This window comes from Nannobrachium achirus, assembly GCF_963921795.1.
Source record: "Nannobrachium achirus genome assembly, chromosome: 23".
Classification (NCBI taxonomy): Eukaryota; Metazoa; Chordata; class Actinopteri; order Myctophiformes; family Myctophidae; genus Nannobrachium; species Nannobrachium achirus.
This window is the reverse complement of record NC_137830.1, coordinates 38,966,017-38,983,801: the sequence shown is the minus strand read 5'-3', so window position 1 is coordinate 38,983,801 and position 17,785 is coordinate 38,966,017. Positions and strand designations below refer to the sequence as shown.

The window sequence follows — 17,785 nt, the reverse complement described above, 5'->3', positions numbered from 1 at the left end:
TATCGTTTATCGTGATAAAAAACACTCACGATAATCGTATTGTGGAGATTTAATTCATCGTGATATCGTCCTCCATCGTGCACTGGGATCAATTCAGCTTTTATTTGCCGAGCTGCATATCTGGTACCACTTAAACCCCCTATAATTGGTAAAAGGAACGTATAATATACATACTTGAAGTTGATACAGTCTTTTTTTCACTCTCTATCAAATGGCTTTGCCAAAAAATAGCCGATCTACAAGCTCATAACGCGTCGCGTTGCAACGCGTTGTGAGCTTGTAGAACGGCTATTTTTTGGCAAATGTTCCACCCCAGGATAATGGATTTTGATTATTGTGATAATATCGTAAATCGCGATTTATTTTGTCACAATAATCGTGATATGAAATTTTCATATCGTCCCATCCCTACATCCCTCCGTCAACATCGTTAATCATGTTTTATTTATTTCACGCTACATGGTGCACTTCCTCGTTTACAGCTCGATACCTCCCGGGATGGATGATCAGCTAATTAATGCCTTTTACCTCAGATGCTTCTAAACCAGAATATAAACCACCTGGATTTTATTCTGCGCTATGTTTCAACAGAATTTCAGTTGACTCTTATTTTTTATCTATTTTGCTTTTTCAAAAATGTAATTATTTCCAGGGGATTGTTTCTTCTACTAGTGGAAGCACAATGCCAAGCAAGACATTTATTAAATCCCTCTTTGCTTAGATGAAGGCAATTTTACTTGTTAACAGTTGCTGTCATGTGTCCCTTATAGCTCAGGGTTCATGGCGGTATTGAAATGTTCTTCCTATAGGCAGTTTGTCCAGGCAACGGACTATATCGTCGTTGTCGGGTGAAAACCTTGTATGTCCAAAACCGCTCGTTATGCATTTATCATTTTAAAAATGATTTAAACTAGTGAAAACAGACGATCTAAAGCACACGTTGTGTGCTTGTAGATCTGCTGTTTTCACTACTTTTGTGTGACGGCCTTGTATGATGAAGCAGGGCTTTGCTTTGCGTAAGAACGGACACATTTGAAACTTGGAGATACGAGGTTTCCACCCGACGACAACGATATGCAAGAGGGCCATACATTCTGGAAGTCATGTCTCTATGACTGTTAATGGCCTCCAAGGCAGCCCTAGTCAAATATCTTCCACCCCCATAATGAAGATATTGATTGATGCCAGGGTGGAGATGAAAGGGCATCACATTTACCGCCTGCTGAGGAAGCTGTTCTAGCGGAAGTAGATTATTGTCCTCCTTCGAGGCATGGAATGGATTCAGGCTTGGCTTGACTTTACCATGATGAAATATGGTTATAATAACTGCAAAGTGATTTACAGACAATATACAGGTAGATTTATGAGCTAGATAAATGGATGGATTGAGCAAGAGAGAGAGAGCGAGAAAGAGAGAGAGACAGAGAGAGTATAAGTGATCATAGGTCAAGCTTGTGCGATGGCTCATTATCACATTGCGTGGACTGAAAAGGCTGTTCCAGAGGTCAGTGACACAAAATTAGAAGTAAGCTCACAATGTTTGTTAGCTTGCAGATTCTCTCTCTCTCTCTATATATATATGTCACCGCTAGATCAAGAAACAGTTAGATCGAGAACCGGAGCGCTCGTCGTGTGGCACAGGGCGGAACTGTATAAATATATATAAATCCTTAGTCTAATAATGGGAAGAAGGGGTTATCATCATGGCCCCAAATAACTTTTAAATATCTGACAATTGGCGACGAGTCTCTTACGCAAATCGGCAGAGTGCCTCTCAATACATAAAGCTATTATAACCTCTCCATCATCGGCAATAGTCAGTGGTGTGTGTTCCCCACACTCCCACGCCCCCACCGTTGCACTCAGGTTCACCGGGAAAACCGCGGTCGCCGTGGGGTAACCTTTGTTAATGCTCGCTCATCATAAATCAGGAGACAACAGTGAGCGTCACTCATCCTCAAACAATGACAGACGGGTATCATAGGAGAGTCTGATATATGATGACTAAGTCCAGGGGTTACGTGAGTCAATCTCCTCATTGCGGGCAGACAACAACATCACTCATTAACTCCAATGCCCACACACATTGACAAAGCATCAACCATTCGATCAGGATGTTAGAGAGGCAGGGGCTGACATTTCTAAAAGGGCCTTTTGGTGAAAATATTGAAAATAGCAGACCTCCAAGCACCTCCAAGCACTGAAAATAGCCGAATATCCATTGTCGGCTGTTTTCAGTACTTGATACCACACTAAACTAAGCATAAAAAAGGCAATACTGGAGATGTGGCGTATGACATGGATTTCTACACTAGTGAGGGCAATTCTCTCAACATAAGATGATGCATTCAAGTTCAGGAGAGTTTGGACAAGGCAATTCTCTTGAATGCTGCCTTATGGCATGGGAAGGGGGCATTTGCATTTCTTTCACCATAGTAAAAACTGCATTCATGGTCTCTGTAGAGGGCACTTTTTTACAGGCGGAAAAAAGGGCAGGGGCTCAAGCCCCCTTTCATGTCTATGTGTGCACGTGCCTGCCGCTGCTCATTTTCGAATGGGTCACTATGCCCTTGCACACCCGCCTCCTCACTCAAGAAGAGAGAATAAATCAGCCAGCTGTCTTCTTCACTCCGGCCCGCTGATCAAGAGGATAAAGCAGATGTGAAATCTATAAAGCCTGCTCCTTCTCTGGGCTGTGTGAAGGCTGGCGAGATAGAGAGGTGTTGATGATGCCGTGTCAACTCAAATGGATGAAAAAAAAAAAAACACCTCAATTTGGATGCTGTTTATTCAGCCACAGGTTTATTACGGCTTGCTCCTAGGGCAGGGGTCTTCAACATTTTCAGGCCAAGGACCCCTTAGTTGAGAGAGAGATGAAGCAGGGACCCCCACAACCTTCTCATATATTACATAGTTTCTTTAGTTTGACAGCACAATAATCTGTGGATTTTTGGATTCATGTCAATCTGTGTTTTCAGATAAGAGAAATTTGACATTTGCCCAGGACCCAATCTAGTGAAAATAGCAGATCTACAAGCTCACAACACGTCGCTTCATGCCACATTGTGAGCTTGTAGATCGGCTATTTTCACTACTTCTTAAACATCTGTTGTCCAATTTATAGAATTTCTTTGATTTTTCTTTTATTTACTGATGAAATTAATTTTATTCGTGAAAATCTTAGATTTGGGGGGAATGTTTTTTTTTTAATGTTTTGAAATAATTCAAAACAAAATGTAGGAAACTAAAAAATAAAGGGACCCATAAAAATGTGTCCGCGACCCACAAATGGGCCCCGACCCACTGTTTTGGAACCAGTGCTCTAAAAGATCTAAGTATTACCCAGGATGCTAAACACATTTATGAAAACATGGCTGCTTGTTTATATTTATCGCCCTGTTTTTTGGTTAACACATTACTCTTTCATCACCTTCTGGGCTGAAATTAATTATGTGGAGAAATGTACCCTTTTACCCTCTGGTCCTAATTAAGCACAGTTCAACTTGCCTCTTAATTATGAAGACAGGAAGAGAAGAATTTGTTCAACACCAAATGAAGGAAGGTGGAGATACATTTTTACTGCAGTTTGCATGTTCATATCTGCTTTACTGATGCCAGAAGAAGACTAACGGAGATTCATTTGCATTCCTTTGCTGTTTTGAGAATAGGGAAGTCACAATAGCTATTACAGTTATTCCCTAATTACAATCTGATCTGAATGAGGTTTTCCTTTATAAGTGAGATTCATAATTGCATTTGACAAAAAGCCTTGCAATCCTGGAGAGAAAATGAATCTAAGAAATTCAAAACATCCTCATAGGCTTTCGAGTCTAAATGAATTTGATAAACCAGCAGTTATGCTGTTATGTGTGATGCATATTAACGTGGAAAAGCTCAAACAAACAAAACTGTTTCTTTAATATCTATTCAATCGTCCATGTCTACAAGGTCATTTCAATTGGCTGTAGAATCCCCACCAGTGAGCTCTTTCTCTGCTCAGATCTAAAGAGGATCAACTGTCTTGTGTTGTATAGCACTACTAGGGAGGGACGATATGAAAATGTTATATCATGATTATTGTGACAAAAGAAATCGCGATTTACGATATTATCGCGACAATAAAAAAAATCATTATCCTGGGGCGGAACATTTGCCAAAAAATAGCAGATCTACAAGCTCACAACGCGTTGCGTTGCAACGCGTTGTGAGCTTGTAGATCGGCTATTTTTTGACAAAGACATTTGATAGAGAGTGAAAAAAAAAGACTGTATCAAGTAGGTATATTATAAGTACCTTTTACCAATAGAGGGTTTAAATGGTATCGGACATGCAGCTCAGCAAAGGTGAACTGATACCAGTGCTTGACGGAGGATGATATCACGATAAATTAAATGTCCACGATACGATTATCTTGAGTGTTTTTTATCACGATAAACGATAATATCGTGTATCGTCCCGTCCCTAACCACTACTTTGGACATCTGTAACGTCTTCAAGCTTGGCCACGCTCCCTATATTCACTCACATCCCATCAAAGTAAGATGAGGCTCTAAAGCCATTTCCTGTTTATCAGACTGCCATAAGGAGACATTGGCCAGCAATGACTGGAAGAGGATTACGTTGTTGATACAGTATGGTAGCTCTGTAAGTGCACGGGGATAACGAGCCACAGAGGCTAGGTCAGCAGGGCAGGGTTACGATCAGGCTCACCTCCCCCATCCCTCGTCGTCCCTTCGCAGCGCTAATTACGTCACTTCTGGGGTGATGAGCTGATCAAACCAGAACCGTGGACAGATTTGTTCCGGTCACGGTGTGCCACCAGAGGTGTCTGATCCACCGCCGTGAGTGAAATCAAGAGAGGTTGTGGTTGGCGATGGTATAGTAGCAGTGTACATGGAGCATCTATATGCTATAACAGGTCTAAGAAATAGATGATCTACTACTACATGATCCTGTATGGAGGTATAAGGCTAAGCAACTCTTAATAAGTTACCGTTAGTTACCCACAAGAGCCACCGAAAATAATAGAAGAGGCTGACAATAGATAGGCACTAGGCAGACAGCATTTTGTTCTCCTCTGAGACAAGCTTATGCTCGTTGAGATTAGCACTTTCCCCCACTGGGGGATTTGTCACTGATCCCTTGTGCGGTGGGGAGTGGGGCTGTTTAGCGACATCCCTTAGGGGATGCATAACACAGCAGGATAGAACGGAGCGGAGTAAGACGATTTCCTTTTGCAGAAAAAAAAAGATCAAAAAACAAAACAGCTGCATTGATGTACAGTGTTGAAACTGTATTCTGTTGGCAGACGAACACACTGTAGTGCCTCTTCTCTCTATCTCATTCACACACACACACACACACACACACACACACACACACACACACACACTCATGTACTCACTCACATGCATGTCATTTATGGTCTCTCGGGTCACACACATACTCACACACATACACACACACACACACACACCAATGATCAACACATAATTTCACAGAAACACTGTGAATGACAAACCATAAGATGCCAATCATTCTTGTGAATCCATCCCCCCATCCCCCACCTGTCCCCACCACTAGCCCTGCCACAGCACACCATTAGCAGTGCTATTGAGCACTCTACTGTAGTGCAGTGCAGCACACAGAGCACATCTATGGGCTGCAAAGACCTTGTTATCTTCCCATCAGCCACACCGGTGGGACTTATCAGACGTCCAGCCATAATCCCATCATCCCTATCCCAATCTAAAGGCCAGCAGCGTTGTAAAATGCCAGCAGACTTCCAGAATCCCTCCCACTCCCTCAACTCCACACACAACCACTGTGTGTGTGTTCGCGTGCGTGTGCGCTGGAACCGGCCTCATAAAACATGAATGAACCACCACCGGGCAGGGCCCCCCGAGAAAGACGCTATCTGCTCTTTAAGAATTATGTTGGAAATTTCTTCTCTCTTATCCAGCAAATTGTGGATGTAATTAGCAGCTCGGCTGTCCAATGGTTTTAATACGGTGAAATGCCTTCAGCATCTCATAAGAGAATTAACATAAAACCGGCTTCCTCAAACTTGGTATTAAATGACTAGATAATGGAGCCTGTGAGATCTGTCCAATGCAAGTTGTGACCACAAAGTACCTGTGATTATATTTCACTATTCTAGTAACTTCTTGGGTCGGTGCCATAACATCATCATTCAAAATATCTAACTTTTCCCCATGTCAGTCAATCCAGACACCATTTTGGAATTTCATGCACATGTCAGATGCAAAGTGCTTTTGTTTCAGTTAACCTTTTTATTTTTTCCCTGCCTCTTATAGCATTGATCTCGGTTCATTTCTGGGGCAATTTAGTCTTAACTTGTAGTATCCATTTCTGTGGAACATAATAAGACTCGAAGAGAACAGTGGATCTGGATGCCAGGTTCGTGTGTTTGGCAGCTCTGTAATAGCCTCTTCTACTTTTCTCATCTAATCGCCATCTCTCTCCTCATTCTGGGACCTAACTACTCCGCAATCATAACTATCAGTCACACTTAAGTGTCTAAATAGCTTGTGACTCCGCAATCGGGCACGCCACTCTTGCTTTACCTCAAACACCTGAGCTGACCCACGGTCACATCTGTCCATCACGCTTTCGTTCAATTTCGGAGCCACTTTGGCTTGAGAAATTGAGGAACCTATTATAGCCAGTTAGCCACACAGGGTGACAAGTTATTTGTAGGCAGCATTAACATGCCCTTGACAAACCTTGTGCAACAGAATCACTCGTCGTTCATTTAGAATAGAATATCTTATTATTGCACAAGCTGAGGTGTACGCAGTAACAATAAAGATAAACCATACGAGACGCAAGTCATAATCAACCACTCATCCATGGAGGCACAGAAGTGTGACATTCCCTATGCCAGTGGTTCCCAAAACATTTTAGCCCGTGACCCAAAAGAGAAATTAGTTGTTTGCCCGGGACCCAAACTAGTGAAAACAGCAGATGTACAAGCTCACAACGCGTCGCTTCGTGCCGCGTTGTGAGCTTGTAGATCGGCTATTTTCACTACTTCTTAAACATTTGTGTTTTAGTTCATGGAATTTTGTAGATTTTTCTTTGATTTATGAATGTAATTACTTAAGAAAAATCATTTTTTTATTATTTTTGGGGAATGTTTAAAAAAATGTTTTGAAATAATAATTCAAATGAAAATGTAAGAAACAAAAAAAAATCCACGACCCACTATATGGTAGCCTAGTAAACTGACTCCTCCCATCTTCAGTTCGAATCTGCTCGCATTCGAATGAAGGCAGGAAGGGAGACTGGTTTACGAGGCTAACTATATGGGTCCCGACACAGTGTTTGGGAACCAGTGGCCTATGCTATTATTGCAACTGTCAGGTCACAGTTACTATCAAAACCTCCACTGGCTGAATCTGCTCGCATTCGAATGAAGGCAGAATCTGCTCGCATTCGAATGAAGGCAGGAAGGGAGACTGGTTTACGAGGCTAACTATATGGGTCCCGACACAGTGTTTGGGAACCAGTGGCCTATGCTATTATTGCAACTGTCAGGTCACAGTTACTATCAAAACCTCCACTGGCTGTCCGTCAGTCAGTCAGTATGTCCGTCACGTCACACTTTTCCCCTACTCCATGCCAAACTTTGCACACACACTCCTTGGCTGCCAAACCACAACCTCCACCCCTCATTTCTCACATGGCCCTCTACTAGCGCCACCATCAGGGCGATTCTTGCCAGACACATTTTTGGACACTGCTCCTACAGATTTTGCCCTAAAATCACGCAAAGCGGTACACACTATCTCTACAGTCATGTCATCAAAATGCATCTGTCGCGCCACCATATGGCCAATTTTTTAAAAACACTTTTTTGGACACTGCTCCTACAGATTTTGCCCTAAAATCGTGGTAAAAAAAAGTGGTACACAGTAAAAAGTGGTACACAGTATCTCTAAAGTCATGTCATCAACATGGATCTGTCCCATTTCCCATATTCCCTCCTGATTGGCTACCATTGCATTCTAAAGTTTGTGTATGCGACCTGGCGGTCGCTTATCTCCCGATTTAGGGAGTCTTACTGGTGATATCCAGTCATAAAGTCCCACCCTCTTCCTCAGGTTGATTTGTGGGCAGCTGACACATGACTCTTTATTCTGTGGGGAACACTACACATGATCCCATAAAACACTGTAGGCCTTTGTGACACGCACACGCACACACACACACACACACACACACACACACACACACACACACACACACACACACACACACACACACACACACACACACACACACACACACACACACACTATGTCATGATTTAATGTATCCTGGCTCAGGCTGACAGCTCGACCATGTACTGAACCGATCGTCTGTGAAGAGATCCTGTTTGTTGTTGTTGAACATTTATTTCATGGCTTTCTGTTGGGTTTACAACACAGATCTGTGTTCTTTTGGATGACTGACTACTGCTTGATTCTGGAGCACCTGCACATGGTCTACTCTACACTACAGAACAAGGAGAGACACCTGTTGAGAGACTTATTTCACTTAAACCACGGACACTAGAGAGCGATCTCTGTTTTGGGGCTTTTATGCCTTTACTGATAGGACAGTAGACTGACAGGAAACAGGGTGAGAGACAGGGAGTGACAGGATCGGGACTCAAACCAGCGACATGCTGTCAGGCTACACCGAGCCTATGTGTTATGCGCCTGGACCGGTAGGCCAGCGGGCGCCCCCAGCGATCTGACTTTCATCCCACAATCAGACACACACACGGTGTGTGTGTGCGCGCGCACCTACATCTTAATGTGCACGCACACCTACATCTTAACACTCTCAAGAGGTCTCGTTACATCATCACTCTAAGACTCTCAGACTCTTCCTGTCTGTCACGATACTTCTGAGTGGATAAGAGCTAATTGATGTCATACTGCCGTTAAGTGCAGTGTTTCTCAAACACACAGCCATCGCCCCCTGCGGAGCATGTTAAACAAATAAGAGTCAGCGACAGTTTAAACACTTCTAGCAGATCTGCTATTTTTGAAAAATCGTGAACATTTGAATTTTGACCCGATTTTCTTCTAAATTCTTCTAATGTTTTTTGAAAAACGCGTTTCTACGTCAGTGGTTCACAAACTCTTTCATGTCAAGGACCCCTAGAATTATGTGTATTTGGCCGCCGACCCCCGTCTCAAAATATTGAGATATCAGGGACCCCCCAGAAGCAAATATTTGAGTTACAAATGTTCACTTTAAAAATTAGATATTCTGTGCTGCGCAGTGAGCTTGTATCTGCTATTTTTCAATAGTTAAAGCATTCAATAAATTCTAGGCCTAAATGGATAAACCACTTTAAACTTGGTGTCTCTATTTTGGGTGTGTCATTATAGGTGATCTGCTATTCAAACACATTTATTTTTAAACAATTCTAAGAAATGCAACATTTTCACAATAAAAAAGGAGATCTACAAGCCTCACGATACAACACATTGTGTGCTTGTATATCAGCAATATTTGCTATTCACATGACAAACTATGTATGTACACGTACATCCCACCAAAGCATGGCACCTTCTAAAACTGAGTTGTGATCCGTTTTTAAAAAGTACGAGAAAAAAGAAGGGTTCCGGTGGTGGGTTCCGGGGCTAATCTCACAAACCTACCAATTAGTACTAAATTTGTTGTACAACACTGCCAGTAGGAAATGAAGCCAAATGGGGTGGTCAATCACCAAGCCATTATTCTTTCCCCAACTTTTACAATACAATTCAACGGTGTTAAGAGTTCCACTTGCTAGTTCTCTGAAGAGGTGTGAAATGTAATACCGGCGCACACAATGCACTCTGTGCTCACGTGGGATTATCATCCTTCGCAGACACAGACTCTACATTAAATCATGTTGCCAAACTTGCCACGCCTCAGACATAAGGACGTGAGATGATGGACTGATGCGATAATACATCAAGCAGGCCATTGTGACATGTCACACACATCCCACACCAATCGTCGACACATCATTTCACAGCAACACCGTGAATCAAAGCAGGAGATGCCAATCATTCTACTGAATCCTCCACATACACACAATAACTACACAACAGACAACACACACACACACACACACACACACACACACACACACACACACACACACACACACACACACACACACACACACACACACACACACACAGCCCCCCCCCCCCCCCAATTACAAGCAGTGCTGGCCTAGGAAAGGAAAGGCCTAATACTGTCCCCATTAGAGCTGTCGGTCCATGTTGTTCCGGAGACACACATGGATCAATAAACCTCTAACAACCAAATGGGCTCTTTCTTTCTTTCTTTCTTTTTTGCTGCTAATGCCTGTGCCTCGCCCTTCAGAGGACCACTTACGTAGTTGGAACTGCGGCGCAAGGTGCAAGGTGAGCCACTTACTGCAACTTGGTAGCCAAGCAACCCTGGAATTGGTTTGTCTACTCGTAAATGCTTCAGTGGCACTACGAGCAGCCCACCTTATGTTTCTGAGGCCATACCTCTCTCTGTAACTCTCTGCTGTGGAAAGTTTTGCAACTGTCTTCACCAGCCATGGGACAGTTTTGACTCCTGTTTTACTGGACCGGTGCCCCGGTTTAGTAATTGATAACCACCCTATCCATATGCAGATCATGCTGCTGAGCAGGGACGTGCAGAGAATGTTAGATAGGCAGTGGCTGAAATCTCTAAAAGGGCTTTTAATAACTGACCTCCAAGCTCACAACGAGCTTGGAGGTCGGCTATTTTCTGAGCTTGATACCATACTGAAATAAGCATAATCAAGTCAATACTGGTGATGTGGCGTATGGCATGCATTTCTACACAGAGAGGCAATTCTTTCAACATAAGATGAGGCATTCAAGTTCAGGAGAGTTTGGACAAGTCGATTCTCTTAAATGCTGCCTTCAGGTATGGCTTGGTAATAAGGCTTTTGCATTTCTTTCACCATAGTAAAAACTGCATTCATGGTCTGGAGAGAGGGCACCTTTTACAGACGGATAAAAGGGCAGGGGCTCAAGCCCCCTTTGATGTCTATGTGTGCACGTGCCTGCTGCAGAGTCCACACAGCACAGCCATCGCATTGCTAGGCAGTGGTGGAAAAAGTACTCACATTTTTTACTTTAGTATTAAAAAGTATCAATACTGCAACGTAGAAATACTCTGTTACAATGTCTGGAATTCATTATGTACTTGAGTAAGATTACAAAAGTATTGGCATCAAAATGTACTTAAAGTACCAAAAGTACAAAAAGGCTGGAAAATAGCAGATCTACAACGCGTCGCGTTGTGTGCTTGTAGATCGGCTATCTTTCCAATAGCGTAGGTATATATCTAGGGCTAAAGTGGTTAATGTATGTTTTATAATATTATAATTTATGCAAAGTAACTAGTTTCAAATAAATGTAGTAGAGTAAAGGTACAATATTTGGATCCGAGACGTAGTGGAGTAGAAGTAAAAGTATTGGAAATTGGAAATACTCAAGTAAAGTACAAACACCTCAAGTACAGTACTTAAGTAAATGTACTTAGTTACTTTACACCATTGTTGCTAGGTGCGTGCACTCGCTCGGCTGCAGCCTCGCTCGGGCACGCCTCGCGGGACTCAGGCCTGCTTCTGTCGCTGTGCCTGCCTTAATGAGTTGACATGGTCCACATTGTTCATTAGTGTGCACGGCTGTGTCCTGCAAAACCATGCCCATCTGGGTTTTTTTCTGTAATGCTTAGCTCCATTCCTATTGCACTGACAGCTGCCTTTTTGTCACCTGGTTTTCAACGGCCAAGTATTATCATTGATCTTGCATTCTATTTGCCACGGTTGAGGCAATGGACCCCACTGTCAGACGTGGACTTAGACATAATTGGTGTATTAGGGAAGGGGGGTTCGGACAGAGATGGTTACAGCGACTGAGAGGAAAGAAGGAAGAGATGCTTCTTTTTTTTTTTTTTTAAGATTTGTTTTTTGGCTTTTTTTTATGCCTTTATTTGATAGGACAGTAGGCTGACAGGAAATGGGGGGAGAGATGGGGAATGACATGTGGCAAAGGTCGTCCGGATCGGGAATCGAACCGGCGACGCCAGCAGGCATCATAGCCTAGTTCCCTAGTATGTGGTATGCGCCTTGACCACCAGGCCAGCGGGCGCCCCGAAGAGATGCTTCTTTAAGATTTACCGGTTGCTGATGCTGGTGATTTGTGTCTGACTCTGAAAGCTAATGAAGATGAGCACTGTGAAAAAAGAAAATTCCCACCCAACCATTTAAATGAAAGTTGCTCACCCAAAGTTACACCTATTAAGAGCGAGTTAAGAGCTACAATCTATTTAGGTTTGTTTCGCTGGGGGATGTAAACAGACCTGCACCGCATGACGTTACTTCCCTTAATCGCAGCACCTCCGACACTTCCGTTTATGCAACGCACAGTGCATATCGGGCCCAGGGTGCTAAGGTCATAACCGCATACACTTTAGTGTCCTTTATGCATCTACGTAATGAACGAGTCCATGTGTCGAGCCCATTGGTGCTCGACCAATGAACCAGTGAGGTCAACCTTGTATTACATTTTTTATTTTTAGAAAAATGCAGTACAATTATCGTTATTATTTGACACAATTGTGTTGACATCTTGGGTTTATTTACCTGTGGATTCCTCTTTCATCAAACAGCATATTCGGCCCACCCTGATCTTTAAAGAAGCTTTGCCTCCGGGCCAATCTTTGCTGGCATATCACAGTGGTCATTACCGCCTGAAATGACATCTAATGCCATAAAGCCTTGGGGAGGATCCGGATCACATTTGGATTTCAAACTGCTTAGGCAGAGAGAACTCCTTGATATTGCCAATTACAGCTCCCCTGGCATCTGTTGATAGCCAATTTCACAGTGGCTTCGACGCAGCATTTTGGAAGCGAGTGAGCCGAGAGTAGAGTAAGCGGGGCAGATTGAGGTATAGATGCGAATTGCACGAGCGGCAGTGGGGGTGAATGCTCTCACTATAAGGACGGCTCAGTGATGATCGATAACAGCTCAGCATTCAACTCAGAGCCTTTGCTGTCTGTCATGGTCATTCACAAGATACGGGAAGATGAAGATATAAACCTTGGCATTTAAAAATAACGCGCTACACCTGACTCCTCTGCACATATTTTCAGATGTGTTTCCCTTCATGTGGTGAGTGAATTGGGGAAGGCGAACGTGTGTCTCTGAGGAATACGAGGCATGCAGGCTTTGAACGGGGGGAGGGGGGTGCAAAAGATGCAAACATCTAGGCTCAGGCTGTGCTGCTCATTAGATGGGCTTGTGATACAGATCTCGTCCTAACAGGACTCAAGATAATCCATCTCACAGCTGCTAGGGTTTGAGCTTTGGGGTAAATATCTAGCAATAGTGTGTGAATCCTTAACGGTGGTGGAAAGTAACTAACTATGTACATTTACTTAAGTACTGTACTTAAGGTATTTGTACTTTACTATGTATATACTTTAGTATGTTCAATTTCCAATACGTTCACTTCTACTCCACTACATCTCGGATCCAAATATTGTACTTTTAATATATATTTGAAAACTTTAGTTACTAGTTACTTTTCAGATATAAATTATATTATAAAACATACATAAACCACTTTATCCCTATTGTTTATACCGTTGCTATTTGAAAATAGACAATCTACAAGCTCTTGATGCGTTGTGAGCTTGTAGATCTGCTATTTTCAAACATTTTGTACTTTTACTTTTGGTACTTTAAGTACATTTTGATGCCAACACTTACATACTTTTACTCAAGTGCATTTTGAATTCCGGTCTTTTACTTGTAAGGCTGCGGTCCCACCAAAGTACCTATAGAACCTTGCGTTTATGCTGGAGCAGATACATTCTCCACATAGATGCCGGTTTTCCCCCTCTGTCCAATCGGGTGAGTCGACGGCGGATAAAGGGAGCTGGCAGCCATACTTTGGTGTGACCACAGCCTTACAGAGTATTTCTATATTGCAGTATTGATACTTTTACTTAAGTATAATATGTGAGTCATTTTTCCACCACTGATCCTTAATGGAGTGTATGCAGGGGTGTCACACTAAATTCTGGGCACTGGGTACAAGGGTTCATGGCGGGCCCCCCATGAATGTTCTTCATAGGGGGAGGGGGTTTAACCCATTTAGACTGGGAACACATTATTACGCATTTTTTTGTGTTTAACTATTGAAATATAGCAGATATACAAGCTCGCAGAGCTGGTAGATCTGCTATTTTTGAAAAATCGTGAAAATGTGTGATTTTTTTTTTTAAACCTATGTTTCTATGTCAGTGGTGCTCAAACTTTTTCATGTGAAGGACCCCCCAAAATGATATGTATTTGGCCACGGACTTCCATCTCAAAATAGCAGAATTTGAGTTACAAAGGTTTGCTTAAAAAATACATATATTCAAAGATTTGCACACATTTTCTTGACTTTTCAAAAATAGCAGAGCTACAAGCTTGCAGCGCGGCACCGAGTGCCACGCTGTGAGCTTGTATATCTGCTATTTTTCAATAGCTAAAGTATGAAATAATCAAGGCCCTTGGGCCCTATAGTAACTCAGTCCCGCTCCCCCCCCCCCCCCCCCCCCCCCCCCTTGTGACGCCCCTGGAGGCCTGACATCTGGCTGATGGCGCTACTGACCTCCATTTCTATTGAGGGCCGTGGAGCCAGCCCAGTGGTCAAACTTTAATGTTGTCGGGTTAGAAGTTCAACAACGATGAGTTTCTGGTTATTATGATATTAGCCTCTTAAGCCCCAGGGGGGTCCAGGGGGAAAATTGGAACATTGGAACAGTTGTGGACACAAAACTATAATGATTATGGCTACACTTGGCTCACCAAATGTCAGCTAACCCCTGAAAATTCATGAATGCAGTGTAAAACATCACATTTCTCTCACCAAATTGTATTGCTGTGATTACTTACTCAGGAAAAGATTACCGTAAAACACCTCCGCCTATAAAATCTGCATTCTGAATAGTGAATGAGCCTCAAGACCTCATTGAAAACATATATAGTGAATTGAGAAAATGTCCACCAAGGTGTCATCTATTGATAGGTAAAACCCTATGAATATATTCCAAACTCGTAAACTCTACAGATGTTTTAGTGAGAGTAGTGCTGTAATATTAGTAATGTTAAAGTATAGGGTGAGAAATGATCAAAATGAGTAACAATAAGGTGTAATAATACTGTAATATGAGTAATTGTGAATGAAAAATACAATGGCAGCTGATATGCTGTAGGCTGTAGCAATAATGAACAATTAAATTATAGTTTGATTTGGTCTCTATTGATTTATTGACATTTATTGACAGCTGTTCAGGTTAGAGGTCAGTGAACTCCAGAGACAAATTGCAACTTAAAGGACAGATGTTTGTAAACCTTGTCTTTTCTCAAGTAAGAAATAAAAGGGTAAGCATGGGTAAATAGATGTGATTATCATAGATTAGGACATTTGATTCCATATTGGTCTAGTGATTGAAATAGCTATAAAAGAGACATTCATTTAAATGCATACAATGCCATTAAGAATGAATGAGAAATAGTCTGTGAGCTCTCAGCGCAAGAATAACGTATTACACACGCACGCACGCACGCACGCACGCACGCACGCACGCACGCACTCACGCACGCACGCACGCACGCACGCACGCACACACACACACACACACACACACACACACACACACACACACACACACACACACACACACACACACACAGTATGAAAGTACAATATTATTGTTATATAAAGCTACTAATAGGCAATAAAAAGGAAGATTGGGCACTGGTTCCTCTCAATTAACAATGTTTAATCTCTTCTAAATATACAGTCAAGATCAGGCCAATGTCAGATCCACCAGTCAAATTCTGTGTTTTGGTTTTGTTTCATTTTGTTATGTTTCATTTTTCTTATCTCTGATTGTAATCTGTGCAGTGTGCACAATAAAATGTTCTGTAGCATATGGCTTGGGTCTGTTAATTAAACAGAATTTGCATATAATAAGAATAATGTATCCTTTGGGGTATTGCTATATCACTGTATATTTGCACATTACATTTGTGGCCAATAACTATTAGGAACAGTGCTCAGGGAGCAGAGGTTAGGTTGTATTATTGTAATTATTGTATAATTCTAAGCAATCTACAGTATAATATTAAGATCTAGGACATCAAAGTAATTGTGGTTTTCGCTCTCTGGCACTGGTTGATCTCGCCAGCCTTGCAAGGATGAATTATTGTAGGCCTATCCCCCAAAAAAACTAAAATTTTATTTGTGTTTGTTTAATGCTCTGGTAAAAAAAAATATTTTATTCATACATATAGACCTACAGTATATAAAATGAACACAAACACCACCACACCGAGTCTGAATGACTTCATAGTCTACCTCTATAAACTGTTGGTGTTGGGCAGAGTGCTAAACTACCTTGTGAACATCCACACCTGTTATAGGCCAAGTGTTTCTCAAAGTGGATTGATTCCAGGGACTCTGTGGGTTCCTTTATGGGGGTCTAAATGGACCCATACAACTCTGTAACTCTGACAGTGACGGGTCCATTTGATTCCATTTGTACACTGTCAGAGTTAAGGGGAGACCTTGAAATGTGAACGTTTGAGAAACACTGTTATAGGCAACACCGGCGGGGAGAGAGAGAGATGGAGAGATACGCTTACCTGCAGCCAGCTGCATCCACCCGCAGATCTTATAGACGGTGCCGGTGCTGCAGAAGAAGAACAGGGTGAAGCAGCCGATGCAGGTGATCACCAGCGCCATGGACATGCCGATGAAGAAGGACGCGGCTTTGAACGCGCCGGAGGCGATGCTGCCGAACTCGGTGAAGCTGCCCTGGCACGTCAGCTCCCGGGACAGCCCGTTCCCTATGCAGTAGTGGAACAGCCCGAAGTAGCCCGCCTGCGGCGTGTCCACGCCGTCGCCGATCCAGTAGGGCTGGATGAAACACACCACGTTGACGATGGCGAAGAGGATGGTGAAGATGGCCCAGAGGACGCCTATGGCACGGGAGTTCCGCACGTAGTTGGTCTGGTAGATCTTGGCAGCCTCCGACGCCGGCAGCATGGTTACACTGGGAGCTCCGGGCACCATAGTTTATGGTCTATAAAATGCTCGACTTAATAAATCTAAAGATGTCAGGGAAACGATGCTGTCAATCCTATAAAAATGTCGTTGTTTACGGTTAGTTCTTGTACTGCTGCTGCGCAGTGTGTAGTGTAGTAGCTGTCTTTGAAAATCTCTGCTTTTTACTGATGTCCAGCCAATATGGTCCCAGTTGGCAGTTGCCGCCACATCACATTCATCATCACTGCACTCTCGCATCTCTAAACGGCGCCGTCTGATTCCATCCTCCGTGCGACCATTCAATGAATTCCTCCTACATTACAATACAACACGCACACACATGCGCTCCAGAACACAACGCAGGCGATGCCTATGATATGAGCCCCCTTCTGCCTCCTCCATTCATAACCCGATGCGTTTATGCTGCCTACAACCCATAGACCCCCCCTACCTGATCCGTAGAAATCTATAGCATATTTGGTAAACCAGGCAGGTCTCAGCCGAGAAGGATGCTCAGTTCTGCTTCTTGCTGTGGCACAGCACAGCACAACTGTGTGTCTCCAGGTCAGGAGCGTGTCCAGACGGCAGACAGTCAGATATTATAGTAGGCTGCTCGTCGCGGACGGAGCGCCGAT

At 43.0% G+C, this 17,785-nt stretch overlaps 1 protein-coding gene across 1 annotated transcript in view; it reads right to left on the bottom strand.

Moving 5' to 3' along the window:
- Positions 1-17,177, bottom strand: part of lhfpl3 (LHFPL tetraspan subfamily member 3) — a gene marked incomplete at both ends in the record, with an annotated part of 41,978 nt that extends 24,801 nt beyond the window's left edge. Inside the window, one exon of the mRNA XM_080754368.1 lies at positions 16,748-17,177. Coding sequence (XP_080610494.1) covers positions 16,748-17,177 — 430 coding nt within the window. The remainder of the gene's footprint in view (positions 1-16,747) is intronic.
- Between the last annotated feature and the right edge of the window lie 608 nt (positions 17,178-17,785).